This window comes from Gorilla gorilla, chromosome 19 (assembly GCF_029281585.2).
Source record: "Gorilla gorilla gorilla isolate KB3781 chromosome 19, NHGRI_mGorGor1-v2.1_pri, whole genome shotgun sequence".
Lineage (NCBI taxonomy): Eukaryota > Metazoa > Chordata > Mammalia > Primates > Hominidae > Gorilla > Gorilla gorilla.
In genome coordinates this window covers 39598486-39626165 of record NC_073243.2, presented here as the reverse complement: position 1 = coordinate 39626165, position 27680 = coordinate 39598486, and the positions used below count along the sequence as shown (strand labels likewise).

The window sequence follows — 27680 nt, the reverse complement described above, 5'->3', positions numbered from 1 at the left end:
AGCATCCCAATATTCCATCACTGCATTTCAGCCAGTGTTCACAATGGTGACTCAGAGTGATCAAAGAAAGGTAAGCTGGGTTTAGAATTCTCTCTGCAAGCAAAAAAAAAAAAAAAAAAAAAAAGAATACATATTGGGTACAGTGTACACTGCTTGGGTGACAGGTGCGCTAAAATCTCAGAATTCACCACTGAACAACTCATCCATGTAACAAAAAACCACCTGTACCCAAAAAATTATTGAAATAAAAAAATAAAGTTTAATAATAGAAAAGTAAAAAAAAAAAACTCTCTGCAGGGAGAGAAATGTTTAGGATATTTTAGAAATAATGCTTTGAAAATACTAAAATTACAAAATATATAAAAGAACCAGAAACAGGTGCTTGAAAGTTAAAATTGAGTTATTCATTCATTCAGCAACCCTTAGTGAGTATTCTTATGTACCAGGTACTGTGCTAGTCACATCTTGGGGACACTGAGAGCAGATCCTGCTCTTAAGAAATGCATGTTCTAAGTTAGAGGCTTCAAAGCATGGTCAGAACCCCCTGGTGGTTCATGAGATCCTTCTGGGGATCTTGGAGATACACACTATTTTCCTAATAATATTAAGATGGCATTTGTACTCATGGTGCAAAAATAGCAGTGGGTATCCTTAGCCTGAATCAGGCAGGCAATACCAAATATGCTGGCAGCTGTTGTATTGTTCACCCCCAAACACACACACACAAAATGTCCAGAGCAAAGCAGGAAAAATGATTAATTGTATTACATTTCAACCTAAAGTATATATTTTTAAAATATTCTGTGTAATAAAATGGGACATAGCCGGGCGCAGTGGCTCAAGCCTGGAATCCCAGGACTTTGGGAGGCTGAGGCGGGCAGATCACTTGAGGTCAGGAGTTGGCCTGGCCAACATGGTGACACTCTGTCTCTACTACAAATACAAAAATTAGCCGGGTATGTTGGCAGGCGTCTGTAATCCCAGCTACGCGGGAGGCTGAGGCAGGAGAATCACTTGAATTTGGGAGGCAGAGGTTCCAATGAGCCGAGATTACGCCACTGGACTCCAGCCTAAGCTACAGAGCGAGACTCCATCTCACAAAGATAAGATAAGATAAGATAAAATAAAATAAAATGGGACGTACATATGAAGCACTTTGCTACATAGTGTGGTACGATGGCTGATCGGAGAAAACACACTTGAGTGATTGAGTTGCAAGCTGAACTAACCACTTTTCTCACAGAACATAATTTTCACTTGAGAGAATGATGGACAAACCGTGGTTATTCAAACTTGAGTATTTGGCAGATATTTTCTCAAAAATGAACAAAGAGAGCCTGCCACGTTACAGAAAACAACTGACAGTATTTGTTGCCAATAATAAAATTTGATCTTTTAAATGAAATTTAGAGTTTTTGAAAACTTGAACTTATAGCTCTCCAATAATTACAGACTTTTCTAATGAGAATAATAGTGATACAAACTGATTTTTTTATATAATAAAATTATGAAATTAGAATGATGTGCATAACTCAGTTGACCCATATTTTTCAAATGACCAAAAAGCATGACATTACAAAATCATGCATTGGTAAAAGATCCACTCAACGTGAAAAATAGGATAGATGGACTTTAATGTAACAGAATACAAACAGTTCATTAATTTTCTTTCAGATTACACATTGAAACTAAACTTTAAAAATCTACACCTGTCAAGTTTCAGCATAGTATCAAAGAGGAGTATCTACAATTACCTTAAAAGGTTATTAAAATATCCTTCTCCAACTGTGTGTATGTGTATGAATGACTGAATTTTCCTCATACACTTCAACACAAAACAATTTATTGCAACATATTGAATGCAGAGGCAGATATGGAAGTCTACTGTAAATATGTAAAACAATGCCACTTTTCTTTCTGGAATTTTTATTTTGAAAAATAGTTATTTTCCTACAAATATGTTCTTACATGCTAACATGTAATAAATAGGTTTATTGTTATTTTTTAATGAATTAATAAACAATTTTAAGAATTTCTCAATTTAAATTTCTAGTACAGTAAATATCTGCATAAAGAAAAATTCTGCAGGGTTCTCAATAAAATTTTTTTTTTTTTTTTTTGAGACAAGGTCTCACTCTGTCACCTGAGCTGGAGTGCAATGGCACGATCATGGCTCACTGCAGCCTCGGCTCCCCTGGGCTCAAGCAATCCTCCCATCTCAGCCTCCCAAGTAGCTGGAACTATAGGCATAAGCCACCATGCCTGGCTAATTTGTATTTTTTGTAGAGATGGGTTTTGCCATGTTGCCCAGGCTGGTCTTGAACTCCTGGGCTCAAGAGATCCACCCACCTTGGCCTCCCAAAATGTTGGGATTACAGGTACCGCACCTGTAATCCCCAGTAATTTTTAAGTGTTCAAAAGGTCCTGAGACCAAAACTTTTGAGAACTATCAGTCTAAGAGGACATAGCTAGACCTATAAATAAGTATAATAATTCTAACCTACTACAATAAGGGCTGTGATAGGAAGAAGCACAGGATAACATGGGGGGATACGGGAGGGGCATCTAGTTCAGTCTTGGAGAGTCAAGGAAGGCGCCCTAGAGGAGGCTATCTTTAAGCTAGAACTTGATAGATGAGAAGTTAGCATGCTAAGAGGGATAGAATGTCCAAATCAGAAGGAAGAGCTTCTGCAAAGTTCTGGAGAAAAGACAGAATATGGCTCATTCATGAAAATAAAAGTTATTTGGTAAAGCTAGAACATAGTTTGTGATAACCTAGGCTGTGCAGATTATATTATTGTTTCAATAAAATAAGCATATATGTATAGTGAAGGGTTAAGAATAGACTCTGGTCTCAAGTATACATAATACTAATAAGAAGAAAAAAAATAAGCTGGACCTGGTCTCTGGTATGCTGTACTCATTTACATAAAGTTTAAAAGGGTCACCTTAATAAGTTGCCACAAATATATAATTGGAAGTTGTGATCTCTATTCCATGATATCTAAATATAAGCCAAAATTTAGACTGTCGAAGGAGGAGCCAAGATGGCCGAATAGGAACAGCTCCGGTCTACAGCTCCCAGCGTGAGCGACGCAGAAGACAGGTGATTTCTGCATTTCCATCTGAGGTACCGGGTTCATCTCACTAGGGAGTGTCAGACAGTGGGCGCAGGCCAGTGGGTGCGCGCACCGTGCGCGAGGCGAAGCAGGGCGAGGCATTGCCTCACCTGGGAAGCGCAAGGGGTCAGGGAGTTCCCTTTCCGAGTCAAAGAAAGGGGTGACGGACGCACCTGGAAAATCGGGTCACTCCCACCCGAATATTGCGCTTTTCAGACCGGCTTAAAAAAACGGCGCACCACGAGACTATATCCCACACCTGGCTCGGAGGGTCCTACGCCCACGGAATCTCGCTGATTGCTAGCGCGGCAGTCTGAGATCAAACTGCAAGGCGGCAGCGAGGCTGGGGGAGGGGCGCCCGCCATTGCCCAGGCTTGCTTAGGTAAACAAAGCAGCCGGGAAGCTCCAACTGGGTGGAGCCCACCACAGCTCAAGGAGGCTTGCCTGCCTCTGTAGGCTCCACCTCTGGGGGCAGGGCACAGACAAACAAAAAGACAGCAGTAACCACTGCAGACTTAAATGTCCCTGTCTGACAGCTTTGAAGAGAGCAGTGGTTCTCCCAGCACGCAGCTGGAGATCTGAGAACGGGCAGACTGCCTCCTCGAGTGGGTCCCTGACCCCTGACCCCCGAGCAGCCTAACTGGGAGGCACCCCCCAGCAGGGGCACACTGACACCTCACACGGCAGGGTATTCCAACAGACCTGCAGCTGAGGGTCCTGTCTGTTAGAAGGAAAACTAACAAACAGAAAGGACATCCACACCGAAAACCCATCTGTACATCACCATCATCAAAGACCAAAAGTAGATAAAACCACAAAGATGGGGAAAAAACAGAACAGAAAAACTGGAAACTCTAAAACGCAGAGCACCTCTCCTCCTCCAAAGGAACGCAGTTCCTCACCAGCAACGGAACAAAGCTGGATGGAGAATGATTTTGATGAGCTGAGAGAAGAAGGCTTCAGACGATCAAATTACTCTGAGCTACGGGAGGACATTCAAACCAAAGGCAAAGAAGTTGAAAACTTTGAAAAAAATTTAGAAGAATGTATAACTAGAATAACCAATACAGAGAAGTGCTTAAAGGAGCTGATGGAGCTGAAAACCAAGGCTCGAGAACTACGTGAAGAATGCAGAAGCCTCAGGAGCCGATGCGATCAACTGGAAGAAAGGGTATCAGCAATGGAAGATGAAATGAATGAAATGAAGCGAGAAGGGAAGTCTAGAGAAAAAAGAATAAAAAGAAATGAGCAAAGCCTCCAAGAAATATGGGACTATGTGAAAAGACCAAATCTACGTCTGATTGGTGTACCTGAAAGTGATGCGGAGAATGGAACCAAGTTGGAAAACACTCTGCAGGATATTGTCCAGGAGAACTTCCCCAATCTAGCAAGGCAGGCCAACATTCAGATTCAGGAAATACAGAGAACGCCACAAAGATACTCCTCGAGAAGAGCAACTCCAAGACACATAATTGTCAGATTCACCAAAGTTGAAATGAAGGAAAAAATGTTAAGGGCAGCCAGAGAGAAAGGTCGGGTTACCCTCAAAGGGAAGCCCATCAGACTAACAGCGGATTTCTCGGCAGAAACCCTACAAGCCAGAAGAGAGTGGGGGCCAATATTCAACATTCTTAAAGAAAAGAATTTTCAACCCAGAATTTCATATCCAGCCAAACTAAGCTTCATAAGTGAAGGAGGAATAAAATACTTTACAGACAAGCAAATGCTGAGAGATTTTGTCACCACCAGGCCTGCCTTACAAGAACTCCTGAAGGAAGCGCTAAACATGGAAAGGAACAACCGGTACCAGCCGCTGCAAAATCATGCCAAAATGTAAAGACCATCGAGACTAGGAAGAAACTGCATCAACTAATGAGCAAAATCACCAGCTAACATCATAATGACAGGATCAAATTCACACATAACAATATTAACTTTAAATGTAAATGGACTAAATTCTCCAATTAAAAGACACAGACTGGCAAGTTGGATAAAGAGTCAAGACCCATCAGTGTGCTGTATTCAGGAAACCCATCTCACGTGCAGAGACACACATAGGCTCAAAATAAAAGGATGGAGGAAGATCTACCAAGCAAATGGAAAACAAAAAAAGGCAGGGGTTGCAATCCTAGTCTCTGATAAAACAGACTTTAAACCAACAAAGATCAAAAGAGACAAAGAAGGCCATTACATAATGGTAAAGGGATCAATTCAACAAGAGGAGCTAACTATCCTAAATATATATGCACCCAATACAGGAGCACCAAGATTCATAAAGCAAGTCCTGAGTGACCTACAAAGAGACTTAGACTCCCACACATTAATAATGGGAGACTTTAACACCCCACTGTCAACATTAGACAGATCAACGAGACAGAAAGTCAACAAGGATACCCAGGAATTGAACTCAGCTCTGCACCAAGCGGACCTAATAGACATCTACAGAACTCTCCACCCCAAATCAACAGAATATACATTTTTTTCAGCACCACACCACACCTATTCCAAAATTGACCACATAGTTGGAAGTAAAGCTCTCCTCAGCAAATGTAAAAGAACAGATATTATAACAAACTATCTCTCAGACCACAGTGCAATCAAACTAGAACTCAGGATTAAAAATCTCACTCAAAACCGCTCAACTACATGGAAACTGAACAACCTGCTCCTGAATGACTACTGGGTACATAACGAAATGAAGGCAGAAATAAAGATGTTCTTTGAAACCAACGAGAACAAAGACACAACATACCAGAATCTCTGGGATGCATTCAAAGCAGTGTGTAGAGGGAAATTTATAGCACTAAATGCCCACAAGAGAAAGCAGGAAAGATCCAAAATTGACACCCTAACATCACAATTAAAAGAACTAGAAAAGCAAGAGCAAACACATTCAAAAGCTAGCAGAAGGCAAGAAATAACTAAAATCAGAGCAGAACTGAAGGAAATAGAGACACAAAAAACCCTTCAAAAAATCAATGAATCCAGGAGCTGGTTTTTTGAAAGGATCAACAAAATTGATAGACCGCTAGCAAGACTAATAAAGAAAAAAAGAGAGAAGAATCAAATAGACACAATAAAAAATGATAAAGGGGATATCACCACCGATCCCACAGAAATACAAACTACCATCAGAGAATACTACAAACACCTCTACGCAAATAAACTAGAAAATCTAGAAGAAATGGATACATTCCTCGACACATACACTCTCCCAAGACTAAACCAGGAAGAAGTTGAATCTCTGAATAGACCAATAACAGGAGCTGAAATTGTGGCAATAATCAATAGTTTACCAACCAAAAAGAGTCCAGGACCAGATGGATTCACAGCCGAATTCTACCAGAGGTACAAGGAGGAACTGGTACCATTCCTTCTGAAACTATTCCAATCAATAGAAAAAGAGGGAATCCTCCCTAACTCATTTTATGAGGCCAGCATCATTCTGATACCAAAGCCAGGCAGAGACACAACCAAAAAAGAGAATTTTAGACCAATATCCTTGATGAACATTGATGCAAAAATCCTCAATAAAATACTGGCAAACCGAATCCAGCAGCACATCAAAAAGCTTATCCACCATGATCAAGTGGGTTTCATCCCTGGGATGCAAGGCTGGTTCAATATACGCAAATCAATAAATGTAATCCAGCATATAAACAGAGCCAAAGACAAAAACCACATGATTATCTCAATAGATGCAGAAAAAGCCTTTGACAAAATTCAACAACCCTTCATGCTAAAAACTCTCAATAAATTAGGTATTGATGGGACGTATTTCAAAATAATAAGAGCTATCTATGACAAACCCACAGCCAATATCATACTGAATGGGCAAAAACTGGAAGCATTCCCTTTGAAAACTGGCACAAGACAGGGATGCCCTCTCCCACCGCTCCTATTCAACATAGTGTTGGAAGTTCTGGCCAGGGCAATCAGGCAGGAGAAGGAAATAAAGGGTATTCAATTAGGAAAAGAGGAAGTCAAATTGTCCCTGTTTGCAGACGACATGATTGTATATCTAGAAAACCCCATTGTCTCAGCCCAAAATCTCCTTAAGCTGATAAGCAACTTCAGCAAAGTCTCAGGATACAAAATCAATGTACAGAAATCACAAGCATTCTTATACACCAACAACAGACAAACAGAGAGCCAAATCATGAGTGAACTCCCATTCACAATTGCTTCAAAGAGAATAAAATACCTAGGAATCCAACTTACAAGGGATGTGAAGGACCTCTTCAAGGAGAACTACAAACCACTGCTCAAGGAAATAAAAGAGGATACAAACAAATGGAAGAACATTCCATGCTCATGGGTAGGAAGAATCAATATCGTGAAAATGGCCATACTGCCCAAGGTCATTTACAGATTCAATGCCATCCCCATCAAGCTACCAATGACTTTCTTCACAGAATTGGAAAAAACTACTTTAAAGTTCATATGGAACCAAAAAAGAGCCCGCATCGCCAAGTCAGTCCTAAGCCAAAAGAACAAAGCTGGAGGCATCACACTACCTGACTTCAAACTATACTACAAGGCTACAGTAACCAAAACAGCATGGTACTGGTACCAAAACAGAGATATAGATCAATGGAACAGAACAGAGCCCTCAGAAATAACGCCGCATACCTACAACTATCTGATCTTTGACAAACCTGAGAAAAACAAGCAATGGGGAAAGGATTCCCTATTTAATAAATGGTGCTGGGAAAACTGGCTAGCCATATGTAGAAAGCTGAAACTGGATCCCTTCCTTACACCTTATACAAAAATCAATTCAAGATGGATTAAAGATTTAAACGTTAGACCTAAAACCATAAAAACCCTAGAAGAAAACCTAGGCATTACCATTCAGGACATAGGCATGGGCAAGGACTTCATGTCCAAAACACCAAAAGCTATGGCAACAAAAGACAAAATTGACAAATGGGATCTAATTAAACTAAAGAGCTTCTGCACAGCAAAAGAAACTACCATCAGAGTGAACAGGCAACCTACAACATGGGAGAAAATTTTCGCAACCTACTCATCTGACAAAGGGCTAATATCCAGAATCTACAATGAACTCAAACAAATTTACAAGAAAAAAACAAACAACCCCATCAAAAAGTGGGCGAAGGACATGAACAGACACTTCTCAAAAGAAGACATTTATGCAGCCAAAAAACACATGAAAAAATGCTCATCATCACTGGGCATCAGAGAAATGCAAATCAAAACCACTATGAGATATCATCTCACACCAGTTAGAATGGCAATCATTAAAAAGTCAGGAAACAACAGGTGCTGGAGAGGATGTGGAGAAATAGGAACACTTTTACACTGTTGGTGGGACTGTAAACTAGTTCAACCATTGTGGAAGTCAGTGTGGCGATTCCTCAGGGATCTAGAACTAGAAATACCATTTGACCCAGCCATCCCATTACTGGGTATATACCCAAAGGACTATAAATCATGCTGCTATAAAGACACATGCACACGTATGTTTATTGCGGCATTATTCACAATAGCAAAGACTTGGAACCAACCCAAATGTCCAACAATAATAGACTGGATTAAGAAAATGTGGCACATATACACCATGGAATACTATGCAGCCATAAAAAATGATGAGTTCATGTCCTTTGTAGGGACATGGATGAAATTGGAAACCATCATTCTCAGTAAACTATCGCAAGAACAAAAAACCAAACACTGCATATTCTCACTCATAGGTGGGAATTGAACAATGAGATCACATGGACACAGGAAGGGGAATATCACACTCTGGGGAATGTTGTGGGGTTGGGGGAGGGGGGAGGGATAGCATGGGGAGATATACCTAATGCTAGATGACGAGTTAGTGGGTGCAGTGCACCAGAATGGCACATGTATACATATGTAACTAACCTGCACAATGTGCACATGTACCCTAAAACTTAAAGTATAATAAAAAAAAATGTAAAAAAAATAAATAAATAAAAAATAAAAAAAAAACAAAATTTAGACTGTCTTTAAAAGTTTTTTATATATATATTTAAAGGAATTCTAATGAGATAAAGTTTGACTTGAATTGGAAACATTACAGGCATAAATTTAAAGCCCATATTCTTTATAAATACTTTACTTTCACCCAGATCAGTGGAAGTTATCTCATGACTCCGGGTCATGGCCAACAGTGATTTCCTGTAAAAGTGGCATGGTTTGTAAGATGGACTTTGCCATGTCTTGGTGGCCTTTTTGTCATCTTTGGCATATGGTTAGTTTCCTGATTTTCCATTTCTGTTCTGTTTTAATAGTGTATTTGTCCTTCCAGACTATGAAAAATCTTTCAATCAAATGACCCCAAAACCTCCACCAGGAGTGCTGTGTTCGCAGATTTCAAGGTAGGCGTACCCTCTGCAGATGAGGCCAGGTAACCAGCAATGTTAGGGGCACGTCCATACTCAAAGCCCCTGGCTTATTCTATGGGCATTCCTGAGCTGGAACATGGTTTCTGAGAGTGATTTTTCTCTTTTGGGTGGGAGTTCAAAAGAAGCAGAAATAGATATTTCTTACTCAGAGGTTAGATCTGGTATTATTGATATCTTGGAACAGAAAGCCACCTACAATCACATCACTGCAACCTTTGGATGACAGGCTGCTGCTATGTGTTATGAATTAGGACTCACTGTCAGGAAAACGCGGTGGCCAAAGCCACATTGCTACATTTTACAAGCCTTTTCTGAGGGGCTCTATTTAATTTGTAAATGTTGTTTGTAAGTAAGGTACTCCAGAGGATATTTTGCCAAGGATTATTTCTGTTAACTTGTTTGTAAGTCTGCACACATGTTGCTTTGCCAGTATATCTTTGCTATTATCTGTTGATTTACTTGTCTATGTATTTTGCAGCTCCTGAGAACTCTGAAGGGCAAAATAATACAACCATGGGTGGATAATAGGGTCACAGAGATTTTTTGTTGTTGTTGTTTGTTGTTTTGTTTTTCTTTGAGACGGAGTCTCTCTTTGTCACCAGGCTGGAGTGCAGTGGTGTGATCTCAGCTCACTGCAACTTCCACTTCTCAGGTTCAAGTGATTCTCCTGCCTCAGCCTCCCAAGTTGCTGGGACTACAGTCACGTGCCACCATGCCCAGCTAATTTTTGTGTTTTTAGCAGAGACGTGGTTTCACCGTGTTAGCCAGGACGGTCTCGATCTCCTGACCTCGTGAGCCACCCACCTCGGCCTCCTGAAGTTCTGGGATTACAGGCATGAGCCACTGCGCCCGGCTGTGTGACAGTTTTTACAGTCTATTATATTTTATGTTAAGGCATTAGCAAAAAAAAAAAAAAAAATAGGGCATCAAAAACATGTCAAAGCAAATAAAACTAGTTTGAAAATAAGATCAACTCTAAAACTGTAGACACTGCCCACATCTCCCAAAAGATTTTTAAAACAGTAGACATTTAAATATGCTGTATCTCCCCTGCAACTGGCATTGTGTCTGATACCCACTGAGTAAATGCTGAATGAGTAAATGAATGAGTCACAACTCTATGACATGGAGATGCTAGATATCCACATTTTACAAATGAGAAAATTGAGACACAATGCAGTGAAGTAGCTTGTCCTTGTCCAATAGCTAATAAATGGGACTGGGTTTAAAGTTGGGTAACCTGACTATAAGCTCACTTAATTAACCTCTGCATCATACTCACATACTATAACATTACATTAGTGACTTTTTTTGAGATTGTTTATATTTAGGTAGTGTGTCATGTTCCCATCAAATACACTGGTTGAATATTTAATAATTGTTTTTTAGTATGGAAAGAAATCAGATACACAAATATTAGTGTAACTTCCTCGCTGTCAAGAATCACTTACTGGGATAAGTTCACCAGTGACAGTGTCAAGCTCTCAGAAGACACCTTGCAAGGGTGGAAGACAAGCACAGGGGCCCTCATGTTCCAAGGACCTCAGTAGCCCCTCTTCCACACTCCCACCCTGCGTGCCACTACTTAATGCTGCTGTCATTATAAAAGTAAAATACCTTTCCGGATCAAATCCAAAACTGTCTTTTACAATTACCCTTTGTTTCACTTTGGTTTGCTTTCAGTCATGATGATTAACATATTTTGAAGTTTGATATACTTAAAAAGAAGTAGATTTTTATATTTACCCCAGGAGGGCATCTGGTTTAAAAGGTTAAGAAATGACAGTTTTGTCATGTTTTCTCCAGGTTGCGATACTCTCTGTGAGTGACAGTCATCATAACCTTCCCATGCCTGTTTTGTGTTCTGGAGTGCACAAGTGTGAGAGCTCAGAGACATGATGTTTCTGAGGCCTTCTGCACACAGGGAAGGCTGAACTAATCCTGGGCACACGGGGGCTGTGACGAGTCTGGGTATCATCCCATGCTGTTTCTGTTTGGGCTGTATTGTACTATTTCCACTGTACTGCCAGTGGAATCTTTCTGATGCCATGGCCACTAGAGTGGCCAGATTCTCGCTCCCTAGTGTGGATGAAGAAACTGTGGTTCTGGGGTATTCAAGAAGCCATGTCAGGCTGGGCGTGGTGGCTCATGCCTGTAATCCCAGAACTTTGGGAGGCTGAGGCGGGCGGATCACCTGAGGTCAGGAGTTCGAGACTAGCCTCGCCAACATTGTGAAACCCCATCTCTACTAAAAATACAAAAATTAGCCGAGTGTGGTGGCACGTGCCTGTACTTCCAGCTACTCTGGAGACTGAGGCAGGAGAATCGCTTGAACAGGGAGGCAGAGGTTGCAGTGAGCCAAGATTGACCCACTGCACTCCAGCCTGGGCAACACAGCAAGACTCTGTCTCAAACAAAACAAAATAAAACAAACAAACAAAAAAAGAGAGGAGCCATCTCATTCCACATGGAATCTGTGCCACTTCACAATCTTTTGTGCTGCATTTTGGCCAGTGAACTTTCCTTTATTCTCCTCTAAAGGATGTTAAGTTCTCACCATACACACATACAGATGGTAGCTATGTGTGGGGCTGGAGATATTGATTAATTTAATTGCGGTAATCATTTCACAATGTATATGTATATCAAACCATCACATTGTATACCTTGAATACGTAAAACTTTATTTTGTCATTTATACCTCAATAAAACTGGGGAAAAAGATGTTTAAAATACCCTTTCTCCACTTTTTCTGGTTTCCCATATCTGCACTTCTTCCTCCCTGGAGAGTAAGGCCTATGAAGGGAGGTATCAAGTCTGTTTTTCTCATCATTGCATCTCCAGCGACTCCAGCAGTATCTGCTACGTGGCAGATGCTTGCTAAAGATGTGTTGATTGAATGAATGTCTGAACAACCAAATAAGTGAATATCCCTTTGTGCCCAGATATCACAATTTGAAAACTTTGTTTTTCATCTGGTATCTGTATATGACTTTACTTTTTAAAAGTTCACACACACATAGAAAGACTTTATCTCTGCAGTAACTAATCCATAAGCAACTATAGAATTCTAAAGAACCAAGCTCCGTTCAGAAATGGCAAATTGAAATGCCATCTGAGGGGAAATCAGATACTTGCTGACCATGGGATTTGAGAGAAACTGCCCACAGTTTCCTAAAGCACAACTTCGATTGTATCACTATTTTAAAACCCAGTGGTTTTCAGATGCTCTTGCCCAGCTCCTACTGATTTAGAGGGTGAACGCTGCATATGCTGACCATGCTGCGAGTGAGAAGCACAAAGACTAGAAGTGCCAAGGCAGGGGGCTTCACAGCAGCCCCGATCTTTTGGTCTGTTCCTGCCCAATTCTACCATATTGTAGTTCGTAACATGGAGCAGGATTGGGGCACATCTGTACTAAATGTCAGGCTTCATGGAGCTTCCCAGAAAGAATTACACAAAGAAATTACATCTCTTGAAGTGTCTAATCCACCTGTGCTCATTTCCCATGGCTGTTGTAACAAATTACCACAATCTTAGTGGTTTAAAACAACATGAATTTATTATTTTATAGTTCTGGAGGTTGGAAGTCCTACAGTCAAGGTGTCAGCAGGGTTTTGTTCCTGCTGGAGTCTCTAGGGGAGGATCCATTTTCTTGCCTTTTCCAGCTTTTAGAGACCACCCACATTCCTTGGCCCATGGCCCTCTCCTTCCATCTTCACATCTCTCTCTCACCACTGCTTCCATCATCACAGCTCATCTGTGACTCTGACACTCCAGTCTCCCTATTATAAGGACCCTTGTGATTATACTGGGCCCATTCATGTAATTCAGAGTCACCTCCCCAGCTCAAAATCCTTAATCACATCTGCAAAGTCCCTTTTGTCAGCTAGAGTAACATATTCACATATCTCAGGGATTAGAATGTGAACACTGCACAGGGTGAGGGCGTCATTCCATCTACCACTCCACCCGTCTGCTTTCTTCCTATCAGCCTCAAAAAGTGCCCTCCAGATCCTCCACTCTCCAAGGCACCTGGTGACAGAGTACACTCACTGGCTCCTGGAGGTATCCTTCTTCTGAGCTTTCCTAGTGCTCCCAGCTGGATGAAACTACTTGTTTGTCCACACTCCTTTGTGCAACCTGGACTGTTCAGGGCATCCCTTTCTGCTGTTGGACACTTTATTTGTACGCACATACGTTACTTTCCTGATAACCTGAGCCAAGAACCAACTTTGTGCCCTCCTAGGGCCTAGAGTGATGTGAGGCAGATTGCTGCTGCTCAATTATTGCTGTTAGTGCTTAGCAGGACACACAAGACACATCTCCCTGAGCCTGGTGCCATCCAGATGTTCCTGTCAGAGTCCAAAGACAGTACTCCTCATTGCCACCCCAGAGCACTTCTGCTAGTGAGTGACATCTTCCATTCCTGTGAGCTGGGAGGACTCCACAACTGCTGCCCATTTAGACTACTTCATTCCCAGGGACTGCTGGTAGCCTGGGAAGGGAGCCTGCATTTATGTCTGCAGCTTCCCACCTTCTGCAAGCAAGCTTGTTATTGTTTTGCTGTTTGCTGTGGCAGTGGCTGCTGTTCTGTAGTGCCAGCTGAGAAGCTTGTCTCCAAGCAGCCTTGGCTATTTCCACTATAATTCTTTTCCCCTCAGGATGCCATCCTCTACATGTGTCGGTATGACTCACTTGGTACTTGTACTTGGTAAAAGCCAGAGTTTAATGAAAAGACATCGGTCAAGAACTTTGCAGTCTCATTTGCAGCCACATCCTGGGTAGGACTTGCCTTAACTCAGGTGGAATCTTTCCTCCCCAGCAGTCAAGAGATGCAGAAGTAACAACTACCTAACTGCCAAGTACTAGGCAAAACTTGGGACTGGGGTTGAAGTGCATTAAAGGGCAGGCATGTGAGAGAATAAAAATATGAAATCAAAGTTTCTACTCTTACAGATTTCAAAATCAATTGGGAAGAAATGTAAGTTACTAAGTAATTGAAAAATTTTGTAAAATCTTCTAGCAGCAAAATGTAGAGCTGGGGAAAAAATGTGGATCCTTATCTTACAGTCTACATCTGGATAAATCCAAAATATTAAAAGTAAAGTCTTAAAATTACTAGGAAAAAACCCTGAGAGAATTTTTCTTACATAATTTCAGAATGGTAAAGGTCTAAGTATAATATAGGACCCAGAAGCCATATGAATGAAAGAATAGGTAAATTTAATGACAAAAAAAACTTCCCATGGCAAAATGCACAATATGAAAAGTCAAAAAACAAATGCCAATCTGAGAAAAATATTTGTAAATCATATTACAGAAAAAAGTTAATTTCCCAAATGTATAAAGAATATGATATGGTTTGGATTTGTGTCCCACCGGCAATCTTGTGTCGAATTGTAATCCCTAATGTTGGAGGAGGGGTCTGGCAGGAGGTGACTGAATCATGGGGGCAGATTTCCTCCTTGCTATTCTCACGATAGTGAGATCTCACAAGATCTGATTGCTTAAAAGGGTGTAGCACCTCTTCCTTCTCTCTCTTCCTCCTGCTCTGGCCATGTGTAGATGTGCCTGCTTCCCCTTCACCTTCTGCCATGATTGTTAAGTTTCCTGAGGCCTCCTCAGCCATGCTTCCTGTATAGCCTGTGGAACTGTGAGCCAATTAAACCTCTTTTCTCCATAAATGACACCATCTCAGGCATTTCTTTGTGGCAACGTGATAAAGGAGTAATACAGAATATATACAAATCAATAAGAAAAACACTAACCATCTACTAGAAAAGATGGGCAAAGCATATAAGCTGACAGTGCACAGAAAAGGAAATGCAGATGGCCCTTAAACATATGCCAAGATGTTCAGTCTTATATATAATAAGGGAAATGGAACTAAAATCACACAGAGACATAATTTTTAAATTATGTTAAATGGGTTAAAATTTAAAAGTTTGAAAATACTTACATTTTGAGGAATCAGCAGCCCACCCATCTATTACTGGCAGAAGTACATACTGGTACAACACCTATAGGAGGCAAGTTTTTAAGATCTTCCAAAATTACAAACATGCATATCCTGGACTCAGCAATTTGCTAGAAATTTATCCTATGGATAGTCTCTAACCTGTGGGAAAAGACATATACAGAACTTTATTTACTACAGCACTGTTTATATTATCAAAAGACTGGAAGTCATCATCGACAGAGGAGTGATGAAAATAGAAGAGTGATAAATTATGATATTCACACAAAATGGAATTCTATGCATTGCTCAAAAAGCAATAGGGATACTCTTTATGATAGTTATGGAAATATTTCAAAGATATGGTAAGTGATAAAAACAAGATGACAGAACAGTTTGTTCAGTGTGCTGCTGTTAGTATACAAAAGAACGGAGGAGTAAACTGCTAGCTATTTTCAAGAATAAGCTCAATATATTTCTACCGATTCTTTTTGCTCATGCTGTTCTGTTCATGTAGATTGTCCTTTCTCCATCTCTGCCTGTTGAAAAATATTGTTCTTCCAGGACAATTTCAAATACTTCTTCCTCTATGAACCTTTATTGATCTCCTGAGTTAAGCACTCTCTCAGTTGAACAAATCTAAAATTATTAGGAGAATAGTTTTAAGGTTTGGAATGAGAGATCCTTTCTAAGACAGACAACCCCCATTAACTCATAAAGAAAGAAGCTTAGCCTAACCTTATAAGATATTTAATAATTTGTATGGTCACAGACATAATAAATAGACATAAATACAAAATCTGATGACACACTGAGAGGAAATATCTGCAACATATATTGATGATGGAAGCTTATTATCCAGATTATATAAAGAGCTTCTAAAAGCCAGTAAAGATAAAAACAATAGTCCAATCAGAAAAAAGACACATCTTAAAGAGTTAAGCCAATAAAGAAAGAAAAGCAGTTTAAAAGGTGCTCAGTTTTAAACAGTAAATATTTCTCTCCCTTTGGTGAGTAAAAAATAAGAAGACTTACATTATGATGTGGGGAAAGAGGCAACGATGTGGAAGGAATATAAATTGTTAAATTCTTTTCAGCGGGTAATTTGGCAGGAGTCATCAAATGTTAAAATTAGGTATCACCTTCAACCCATCTGTTTGGCTTCTAGATCTAGGCATCTGTGCTCAGAGAAACATATATGAGTATAGAAGCACTTACAAGCATGGTCACTGCACACTATTTATAATAGAAAAAGAGCAAACACCCCCTAAAGGACCACCAAGAGGGGAAAGAGTAAAGGAACTATGGTAGATTCATTCTATGAGCTACCGTGCAGCAGTTTTTAAAAATAGATTTTTACATATTTGAAAAGAGCTCCAAAGGGAAAATGCCATTTGAAGAACAGTATGTAAAATATTGTTCTATTTATATGGGGAAAATACATGTATACAGTCAGCCCTCCATATCCACCAGTTCTGCATCTGTGGATTCAACAAACCATGGATTGTAATTATTCAGAAAAAAATATATGAAAAAAGAATGGTTGAATCTGTTCTGACCATGTGCAGACTTTTTTCTTGTCATTATTTCCTAAACAATACAGTATAACAACTATTTACATAGCATTTACACTGTTTTAGGTATTATAAGTAATCAAGATTATTTAAAGTATACAGGAGGATGTGCGTAGGTTATAAGCATCATTTTATATAAGGAACTTAGGTGTCCCTGAATTTTGGTATTCACAGGGTACAGAGTCCTAGAACCAATCCCCTACATATATGTGTACATTCTACACACACACACACATGCACACAAAATAGTTTAGCCTCTAGGAAGGGGAATAGAACTAGGGGTAGCAAAGAAGGAACTTTCATTTTCTTCTTTATACATTTAAAGGATGTTTTTTGTTTTTCTTGTTGTTGAAGGATAGTGATGTGAAGGACCCAGTTCACACAGTTAGGAAAAGGGACTTGATTTCAGTCAATTGGCCTTCCAGTGTGATATTTTTTTTCCACTGTTCCACCAAAAGAAAATAAGAGGCACTTTCGGAGTCGAGGATGATTGAATAGAAAGAAGTATAAGATATTTTCCTCTGGCTATGAAGTTCACTATGGAATTTTCAGAAACATGCCTCTTCTAACTAACCTAATAGCCACTGTTAAGAGTTAGGCCCATTTAGTTTATGGGCAGAGAGAATGGCTGCAGCCATCAATGATATAGCGTATAGATTATCCTTTTAAAATGTTCTCTAATACTTCATACCTTGTAAGTCTTTTCCCTAATTTTCCTTTTGTTTCTTTCCCCAGGCTCTCTGGAATTTTTCTATAGCTAGCTTAAAGTTTGGAAAGAAAGGACTGATAAATGCTGAGTAAACAGACTATTTCTTGACCCTTAAATGACATACTGTCTTAAGTTACACTCCAGAGAATGACTTTAATTCTAACTAACAACACAACACTGGAGGCTCATTCAATGTGAGATTTACTCTGACTGTTTTATTCTTCCCACCAATCAACACTTGGGCTGTGCTTCATTTCCTTTATTTGCTTTAAATTCAATAGCATCAGTGAAGGTACCATATAGGGGAGGTCATAGACTTTGAAATATGACATAGCAGAGTTCTTTTCACAAGTTTTCAACTTACTATCTTTGTGATTTGGAGGAATTGTCTAACTTTTCTCCATGTCAGTTTTTCATCTGTCAAACAGCAATAATAATAACTAATGGCAAAAAAGAAATCACAATGACATTAGAAAATATTATGAAATGAATGATAATGATAATAAAGATACAACACATCAAAATGTGTACAGGGCAGCTAAAGCAGGAGTTAGAAATATTTAGCCTTAAATGTATTTATCAGAAAAGAAGGAAAACTGACAATTAATTACTTAAGCTTCTCAAGCAGCTAAAATAGGAAGTAAGATAAAACCCAAAGAAATTAGGAGTAAAACAGCATGGATAAAAACAGCTTCAATGAAAATATATATACACATACATAGAACAGAAAACTATCAATAATGTCAAATGTAGGTTTTTGTAAAGATTAACAAAATTGATAAACCCCTAGCTAGACTGATCAAGAAAAAAATAAAGAAAATACAAATTTTCGAGATCAGAAATGAGAAAGAGACATCAATACAGACTTTAAGCCATCAAAAATATAAATAATACCAGTGGGAATTCACTGAAGTACTTTAAGCACCTAGCACACTACCATGGCTCATAGAAGCCATTCATTTAGTCATTGAATATGCTTTGACTGAGCATATGCCCTATGCTGAGCAAGAGGAATGCTAAGGTATATGGGTGGCTGGGTGGGTGTGAAAAGGGTGTGTGGGGGTGGGGATAGACATGTTATTTGCTCCTGTGGAGCATAGAGTTCAACGGTGAAGGCTGAGACAAATTTTTTAAATTGCATATATAAATGCGAATTTACAATGTTGAAAAATGTCAGTGGGGCATGGAACTAAAAGTGCATTTAAAAAGGTTAACTGACTTAGTGAGGAAGGTCAGAGTAGGCTTCCCTAAGAAAGTGATAGCTGAGATGCTATCTATGAAATGAGAAGGTATTAATTAGGTGAAGTTAACTAGTCAGTGTTTGCTATGGTTTAAATGTGTCCTCCAAGGTTCATGCGTTGGAAACTTAATTCCCATTGCAACAGTACTAGGAGGTGGGGCCTGATAAGAGGTGATTGGGTCATGAGAGATCTGCCTCATGAATGGATTAGTGTTGTTATCTCTGGAGTGGGTTAGCTATCCAGAGAGTGGCTTTGTTACAAAAAAGTGAGTTCAGCCTTCTCTGCTGGCTGATCTCTCACTCCTGCCCTCTTCTGTCTTCTGCCATGGGAGGATACAGAAAGAAGTCCCTCACCAGATTCAGTCCCTCCATCTTGGACTTCTTAGCCTCCAAAATAAATGTCTTTTCTTTATAAATTACCCAGTCTGTGGTAATCTGTTACAGCAACAGAAAATGGACAAAAGTAGTGCTCTCATCAGGAGGAAAAGCAAGGGAAAGCCTGTGCTGGAGGGAAGGATGGTTTGGCACAAAGTCATTGTGGCTGATGCTGGAAAGTAAGGGCAAGTGGAGGGGCCAGATGAAGCTGCTGAGATAAATGGGGACCAGATTTGTAGGTGACACTGAGAAGTTTGGTCTTTATTCTAAAATGGGGAGCCATTTGTGTTTTAAGTGGAGATGGGGCAACAAAACCAGATCAGAAAAGATCATTCTCCATATTGTGTCAAGCATGGATTGGGTGAGTCATTGTGGATATACAGATGCCAGTAAGGTGACTATTGAGATTGCATGGGAAAAAAAAATAGCTAGACCTACTGTTTACAATATAAATTAAACTGGAAATAGCTCAAATGTTCACCAACAATGGACTGGTTGAGTAAATTATAGTAAATAAACATAATGGGTTACTATGCAGCTATAAATAAAAATGAGGAATATTAACATATATTATTGTAGAGTTATAGCCGGGATACAGTGTTTGATGAAATAAGCAAAGTGGAGAAAATTGTATGTATATGCTGCTACTTGCATTTTTAAAGTGAAAGGCTAAATCAAGGTAAAAAATTGTTACTCACAGGAAGAGACAGGGAGAAAGCTGGAGGGGACAGGGATAGAGGCTAAAGTTCTCCAAATACAAATTGTTCTGTAGATTTCACCTTGGAACCATGTAAATATTTTACATTATTATAAAGCAAAATTAAATTGTAAAAATCAATTCATAAAAACTGAAAACAAAATGAAACAAATGAACATAACTATGCACTCAGTTAGTGGCACGATCATATATAACAGAATTAATTACACTTTAAAACTATATAGCTTAGGCTGGGCATGGTGGCTCACACCTGTAATCCCAGCACTTTGGTAGGCTGAGGCGGGCAGATCACCTGAGGTCAGGAGTTTGAGACCAGCCTGGCCAACATGGCGAAACCCCATCTCTACTAAAGGTACAAAAATTAGCCAGGCATGGTGGTGGGTGCCTGTAATCCCAGCTACTGAGGAGGCTGAGGCAGGAGAATCGCTTGAACCTGGGAGGCAGAGGTTGCAGTGAGCCGAGATGGCACCACTGCACTCCAGCCTGGGCAACAAGAGTGAGAATCGGTCTCAAAAAAAAAAAAAAAAACAAAAAAAACCAACCAACCAACCAACCAACCAAAAAAACTATATACCTTAAAATGTTTTTAGTAATCACATTGTTGGCAAAAGTGTTGCATTCGTATCTAAAACTACCATGAGGGTAATTTGTATATATTGTGGAACAAGAAAAATGAGAAACTATCTGCTGTTCTAATTCTGTCACCTTGGAGTCTTTGAAAACTGGAATTCTAGGCATAGGACAAAGGAAATACAGATGCAAGATAAAACGTGAGGCAAAATCCCTGTAGTCCCAATTCTGAGTTAGAGGTATAAGTATGAACTCATACTTGAAAAACAATTTATTGCATATTTTTGTCCACTGAAAATATCTAGAAACAATGATCAAAATAGTAGTAGCACCTGGTATACAGGGGTCTCCAAATACCATTACCCACGTAAGGAACTTGGATTCCAGAGAGAAACAGCTCATTCCAGGTTCTGAGGCCAGATATGTGCAAGGTAAGCTAGGGATACCTTACCATACTACTGGCCCAAGATGAAAAAATGAAAGCATCAATATGAATAATGTAAGTTATATTTGTAATGATACAAAAAATTAGTCACCTTTAGAGAATGATTTGGAATAAATTAATTATTTTGAAAATCAGTAAATAAAGAGAAAAAATCATTTGTTTATCCTTCTTTTCCTGTACATACTGTACCTCAGGGTAATCAACTGACAGGATAATGCTTCTCCTAACAGAAGTCTTCTAGCTGTCAAATAAATAATAACAAAATTAGAATATTATCATTTTTTCAATCCATAGTGAAATAATGGATCTAGGTAATGATCATCAATAGCTGCTAAAATCACAGAATGAGGGTTAACTAGTCTTTAGGTGCCTTCTGATGGAAGACCACAATATTACCTATGAAGTATACGTGTAAAAAATATCAAATCTGCATCTGATCAAGACTTTAGGTCTCTCAGAAAATTCAGAAGATAGAAGAACATGTTAAATAACACAACAGGTGATGCAATCGGCAAAATTTATGCTTTGTGAAACTCTGCTGAACAATGTTGCCACTATTCGACAGAAAATTACAAGGAAAAAAATAGCAGGATTACATAGATCAAAGGAGTTTAAGACTGATGAATCAGTTGAAATATATAGACATTATTTCAATATTGATTTAAAGAAGCAAACTATAAAAATCTATGGATTGGGGATAATGGGTATGTGGGTGTTACTTACATTATACTCTCTCTCTGTTAATGTTAAACAATAACAGCCAAAAACAACTAACCCCATACCAAAAACAACTAATCCCTATTAAGTGCTCATTACATGCAAGGCACTGTTTTAAGTAATTTGCATATTTAAACTGTCCTCCTGTCCATGAGGTCGGTACTCATCTCTACTATATAAATGAGAAAACCAAGGTATAGAGTGGTTAAGCACCTTGCTTAAGGCCACACAGCTAATAAATTATGGTATTAGGATTCAAAACCAGGCAGTCTGACTCCAGAACCCATTTTCTAACGGGTACACTAGTACCTATCACAGTGATGCTAGCTTGGACTAGGTTGGCGATAATGGAGAAACGTGGATGGATTGAAGAGATACTGAAGGTGAAATTGACCAGACTCCATGCTGGATTGCACACGAGGCTAAGGGTCAGGGGAGAGTCCAAAATATTTGTGAGGTTTTGGCTTGCATCATGGGATACATGGTGTTATGGTTCATTGAAATAACAAGAGTGAGAGAGGATCCGGTTTGGAGGCAAAAGATGATTTGGGTTTGCAGCATGTCAAGATTCTGGTGCCTTTGGTATATCCAGGTGATGTCAGTTGAGCAGCTGGCAATATTGGTGCTCTTATATGTTAGTTTTCCCCCCTTTTCCTCCTTAGAACTGTATACATTTTCTTGGGATGAAGAGGGGAAGGGGCTACTTTTCTAGTATTGAAGTATAATAATGTAATATTCTGTTCTTGTTTCAGAGGTGTTGTAGCAGTATCACTTGCACATTTTGTAAGACTGCTTTTGCTCCATTGTCTTAGTAACTGGGAGAAAACAGGTCAATGAATCAACCATCCCTTGATTGCTTACTATGCCCAGCCACTGTATTAGGTGCTTACACATTCTATCATTTCCTTCTTTCTTACAGTTACTTAAACAGTTATAAAGATGTTCTTCTTCTCATTAAATAAGGAGATGGAAGATCAAAAAGAGTAAGTCACTTGCCAAAGTTACCAAGCTGTAAAGTAGCATTCTGCATCCCTAGTCTGTGTTCTCCCATTATGCCTCTATTTTTCAAAGTGTGGGTGATGACTTAGGTGGTCACGGTCATGGTGTTTAATTGCACAGACACACACAGTAAGAAAGCGCTCTGTTATAATTTTCATCCAATCTTATGTTGCAACATGGAGAACAACTCAGTTAGGTGTTAGTATCTCTTTAATACCTCTCTAACACTTGGCCAATCTCTGTTTTCAACCAAGAAAGGAGAGCCTTGGACTCAAGAGTCTTGAGCAAATCATAACAGTATGTAGCAGGAATTTGATCACATCTTCTCTTCATTGTGTATATTTTTAGGGATACTTTCTATTAATAAGTGATATTAGTGTTTCCATTTATACAGCAACATAGAATTGCATTTAAAAATAAATTTAAGTAAAAGAAATAAACTGCATAAAAGAAAACTATTACATACATAAAAGTAACAATGGTTCAAAGAAAGGAAAACCAAACAAACTAGATGAGGCTGGAATCCAATGGATGACCTTTAGAAAACAGTGCTCTTCACCATATTTCCTGCCCCTCACCCCAGTTATGGGCTTTGGTGCTGGCCTTACTTCTCGAACAGCAATTGAATATCTTAACCAAAATATTATCTGGAAACACTTCATCTAGTTACTGGTGAATGCAGCTAGTTGGAAACACTTCATCTAATTACTGGTGAATGCAGCTCTCTAGTGATCCTGTCACAGATCCCAAATACTGCGGGCCAGACGGTATTTTCATTCTGCATTGATCAGATTGACATGTTGGATGGAACCCCCCAGCCCTTGGCTGCCCAGCATGTCTCCCATGCCAGGGTGTCAGGAAAGATATAAGAGCAAAGAGTACATGACCAATAAATCATGGCAGCTAACACCTAAGACACTGGGTTATTTTGGAAATCTTAAGAATATCTAGGTGATCATCTATCTATCTATCTATCTATCTATCTATCTATCTATCTATCTATCTATCATCTATATTTTACTAATAGGCATTCTAGTATTAAAGCTATGTTGACTAATTTCCATCTATTCCTCTTCCTTAAAGCTCGAATTCCCCAGTCTTCTATGATGATACCATGTTTGCACATTTTGCTCTTTCCTCACCCTCCTCCCCTTTTCTGGGACAGAAGCTATATTCAGTATGTTTGTTAGAAACGGTTGTAAATACGCTGCCTTAAAAAAAACAAAAACAAAAAACACATTTTTTAGTTCTTCTAAACACAAACAAAGGCAATAAAAATTCCCAATGCTACATGTATTTTAAAAGACATCATTGTCACGAGGTAATTTTGCTTGTGTGTTCCCCAAGGAACTGAAAAGTACATTATAGTCACTGTAACCCTGCTGGGTAGAGACAGTATCTTCTCTTTATTCTTTGTTATTACTGACACTATCTGTTCAGCACATTAAGGAAAGAAATTGGTATCTAATATAATACATCTGCATTTCTCTCATTTCCCATGAGCACCACAAAGCCAGTACTTTTTCATCCTTGGCCCTGCCAGAGTAGAATCCAAGGCCTGAACAATAGTAGGCTTAAGTTTTGCATTTTTGATGTATTCTTTAAGTGAAGGTGGTAAATATTGATATTGGTAAATATCAGTAAATTTGTCTTCTTAAAGCCACAAGGTCAAAGAAAAGACAGGTTCCGTCTTCCTAGGCGGGGTACCCACAGCCCCGCATCTGCCCACTGTGGCTATCCCAGTTCCTGAAAACCTGGCTACATCATACACAGCACACAAGGCAGAGGCCTGACTAGTGCAACTCCAACAAGAGAAAAGACCCCCACTCCGAAAATGGAAACTCATCCCATTCCCATGCACAGACAGGGTGAGGGTGAGGAGTGGGCAGTGGGTATGTACGTGGTGGGTGGTGTAGGTTGAGAGCGTCTTCCCCCTTCACGGCTGCAGCAGGAGCTCAGCGGGCGCCCCAGCCCCTTGGCTCGCGGCCCTGCCCCGACCATTGTCCGCACACCTCGTCCCTCCAGCTTCCGGGCCGCGGGCGAGATGATTTGCTGCAGATGACATCAGCCCCGGGCCAACGGCTGGAAGAGCGGAGGCAGCCACCGCGTGAGGATGTGCCGGGTGGTCCTTTCCTCCTCCTCTTCCTCCTCCTCCCGGCTCCCTGCCTAGTCTCCATATAAAAGCGGCGCCGCCTCCCCGCCCTCTCTCACTCCCCGCTCCTCTCCGCCGCGCACTCTCCGCGGCGCTGGGAGAGGGCGGAGGGGGAGGCGGCGCGCGGCGCCAGAGGAGGGGGGACGCAGGGGGCGGAGCGGAGACAGCACCTTCGGAGATAATCCTTTCTCCTGCCGCAGAGGAGAGGAGCGGCCGGAGCGAGACACTTCGCCGAGGCACAGCAGCCGGCAGGATGGCGACCGTGGTGGTGGAAGCCACCGAGCCGGAACCGTCCGGCAGCATCGCCAACCCGGCGGCGTCCACCTCGCCTAGCCTGTCGCACCGCTTCCTTGACAGCAAGTTCTACTTGCTGGTGGTCGTCGGCGAGATCGTGACCGAGGAGCACCTGCGGCGCGCCATCGGCAACATCGAGCTCGGTAAGTGGCCCCGCGCCCCCAGAGACGCGCGCTGGGAGACGCGCAAACACGACCCCACCCAGGGCGCGACGGTCACTGCGCTCCTCCCGCGCGCCCCGAACCCATGCCTCTCCTCGTCACCTCTCATACTTGGTCCAGACTCTTTTCTGGGCTAATTAAGAATAATCCGAATTATTAGATACGAGACCCAGAGGGAGAGTCTCCAATAACCTTGAGGGATCTGTCACCACGCTGAGTCCGCAGCCTGTGCTGAGTTGGCCACCGCCTCTCCCGCTAAGTGAAATGCAGGTGTCAGGGGAGCAGAGGCCACAATAAAGCCGCAACCGCAGGAGGCAGAAGGGTGGGGGAGACCTGATGCAACCACTCCTTTCAGTCCTCTTCTGGCCTCAGGAAAAGGCTGGGACCCCCACCACCGCAGACCTGGGGCCGAAGCCCATGTGCCAGGGCCCGCGTGGGATTCATTCTCACCACGGCTACCTCAGCCCCTGAGAAACGCCTTTTCTGATTTCAAACCTCCCGATCCTTTCTTTCCTCAGAATGACTAGGCTAGTCCTAGGGCCACGCCCGCTCCCCCCGCCCCCCCCTCCCCGGGGAGATGCTGGGATGCAGAACCGCCTGCGCTTCGCCACCAGACAGAGCCCGCCTCGCTACCGCCCTTGGGGCCTTGGCTGCAGCTCTCAGAAAGGACAATGGGACCCCAAGTTGCGGGGTGGGGCTGCTGCTTTTAGAAGTCCCAGCCTCGGGAGTGGTAGCTTGAAGGGGGTCGTTGAGGGAGACGTCAGCGGGTAGGGTCAGCTCCTCGCCCGGTGCTCGCACCAGTGGCGCGCTCTGCGGAGGCCGAATAGCGGTACGCCGGGGACCCTGGGCGGGGCCGTGAGGGTCCGGCGGGCATAGCCTCGGGCGCACAGAGAGACCCGCCCCCAGCCCCACCCGAGCTGCCGCAGTGCCTCCGGACCGCCCGCCACACCTGCCCCCCCACACTGCGGCGCCCCCGTCGGGCACGGCTGGCTGGGCGTGCGCTCCGCCCGGGCCTCGGGCTGGCGGGGGCCGCGCGCCCCCACCTCTCAGTTTGCCTGGCTTTGTTGCCCTGGGAGGGCAGCTCTGGTCTCTGCCTTTCCCTTTATCCCCGGCGTCCCGGCCCTCCCCTCGCTCCTGACAGAGGTCGCCGGGTCCCTCCGCAGCCCCAGTCCGCGCTCTATTCTCCTGGGGTGGTGCTGAAGCGTTTCTCCGGGAGACACCGGTTGGTGGGCGTGGTGCAGTCCGCACTGCGGTCTCTACGGCAGCCCGAGGCGGACAAAGGGCGTTCACGCAGCCCTCGTTCCGCGCTCCCCCTCCCCAATAAAAGACGAAAGAAAAACCTTGTTTTAGATGAAAAAATAAATGCTTGTCATCTGCCTCTGCATTTGGAAACGGCCACTTGTCCCCAGAACAAAAGGCTGCAGGGTGGGGACTGGAGTTGCGGACCTGGTTCTTTTGTTTAACTTTAAAGCACTTGATTTTCCCTTTTAGCTTAAAAAAAAAAAAAGAAAAAAGGAAAAAAATGTGAGCAGAAAGTCACAGTATTTTATTCCAAAAAATTCAAGAACAAGAGATATTTCAATAGTGAAATGTCTTATTTGAGCATCTCAATAACCCTTCATTTTCAGACTATATAGGCCTTTGGTCTAATCTGTTCTAATTTAGTTTATTTGCACAATTTTCTCCTGGAAAAATTTTACACGTACTGACTTTGGGTGTGGCTATTGTGGGAATCAATGACTTTGGATTTTTTTCTTTAAAAAATTATTTGTAAGTAGCATTTCTGGGAATTAGGAATATATTAGGAGGTGCTTTTCTATCTACAAAATCTTCATAACCATTCGATGTGGTGGTGCTAGGAGAGGGATCATCAACCTCGTTTTAGAGCTGGGGGCCCAGAGAGGCAGGAAGGGTAAGAGAACCGGCTCAAGGTCACAGCACTCATAAGTGACAGAAGTACCAGTACTGCAGCGTCACTCGTTTTCTGACCCTGTCATGATGTTAGTGCAGGGTTGGCTAACATCCTATGATGGGAGGAAGGTTTCAGTACAACAGTTTTCAGGGCTTGCCTTTGTATGGCCATCCACTTGTGGGCAGCGCCCCATGCTGGGAGATGGTTCAGCAATCACCTTCGGATCGTAATTATCTTCCTGCTTTGTTACTCATCTGATCATCCTTTCAGTGCCCTATTCCTCAGAGGGTTTATACAAGCTGCATCTATTTATGGAGAAAACAGACGCATCCACGTACTGC

The 27680-nt window shown here is 41.5% G+C and overlaps 1 protein-coding gene and 1 long non-coding RNA gene across 2 annotated transcripts in view; one reads left to right on the top strand and one right to left on the bottom strand.

Annotated features, from left to right (window-relative positions):
* The window catches only part of LOC129527969 (uncharacterized), a 32149-nt gene extending 13943 nt beyond the window's left edge, over positions 1-18206 (bottom strand). The window contains exons 1-4 of the long non-coding RNA XR_008673080.2: positions 18121-18206; positions 16509-16651; positions 15956-16112; positions 15477-15635 (exon numbers count right to left, since the gene is read on the bottom strand). This is a non-coding gene — a long non-coding RNA (uncharacterized lncRNA). The remainder of the gene's footprint in view (positions 1-15476; positions 15636-15955; positions 16113-16508; positions 16652-18120) is intronic.
* Positions 18207-23018: 4812 nt separating this feature from the next.
* Positions 23019-27680, top strand: part of MAP1B (microtubule associated protein 1B) — a 104102-nt gene continuing 99440 nt past the window's right edge. Inside the window, exon 1 of the mRNA XM_004058677.5 lies at positions 23019-25409. Within this exon, the coding sequence (XP_004058725.5) occupies positions 25226-25409 (184 nt within the window). The 5' untranslated portion in view covers positions 23019-25225. The remainder of the gene's footprint in view (positions 25410-27680) is intronic.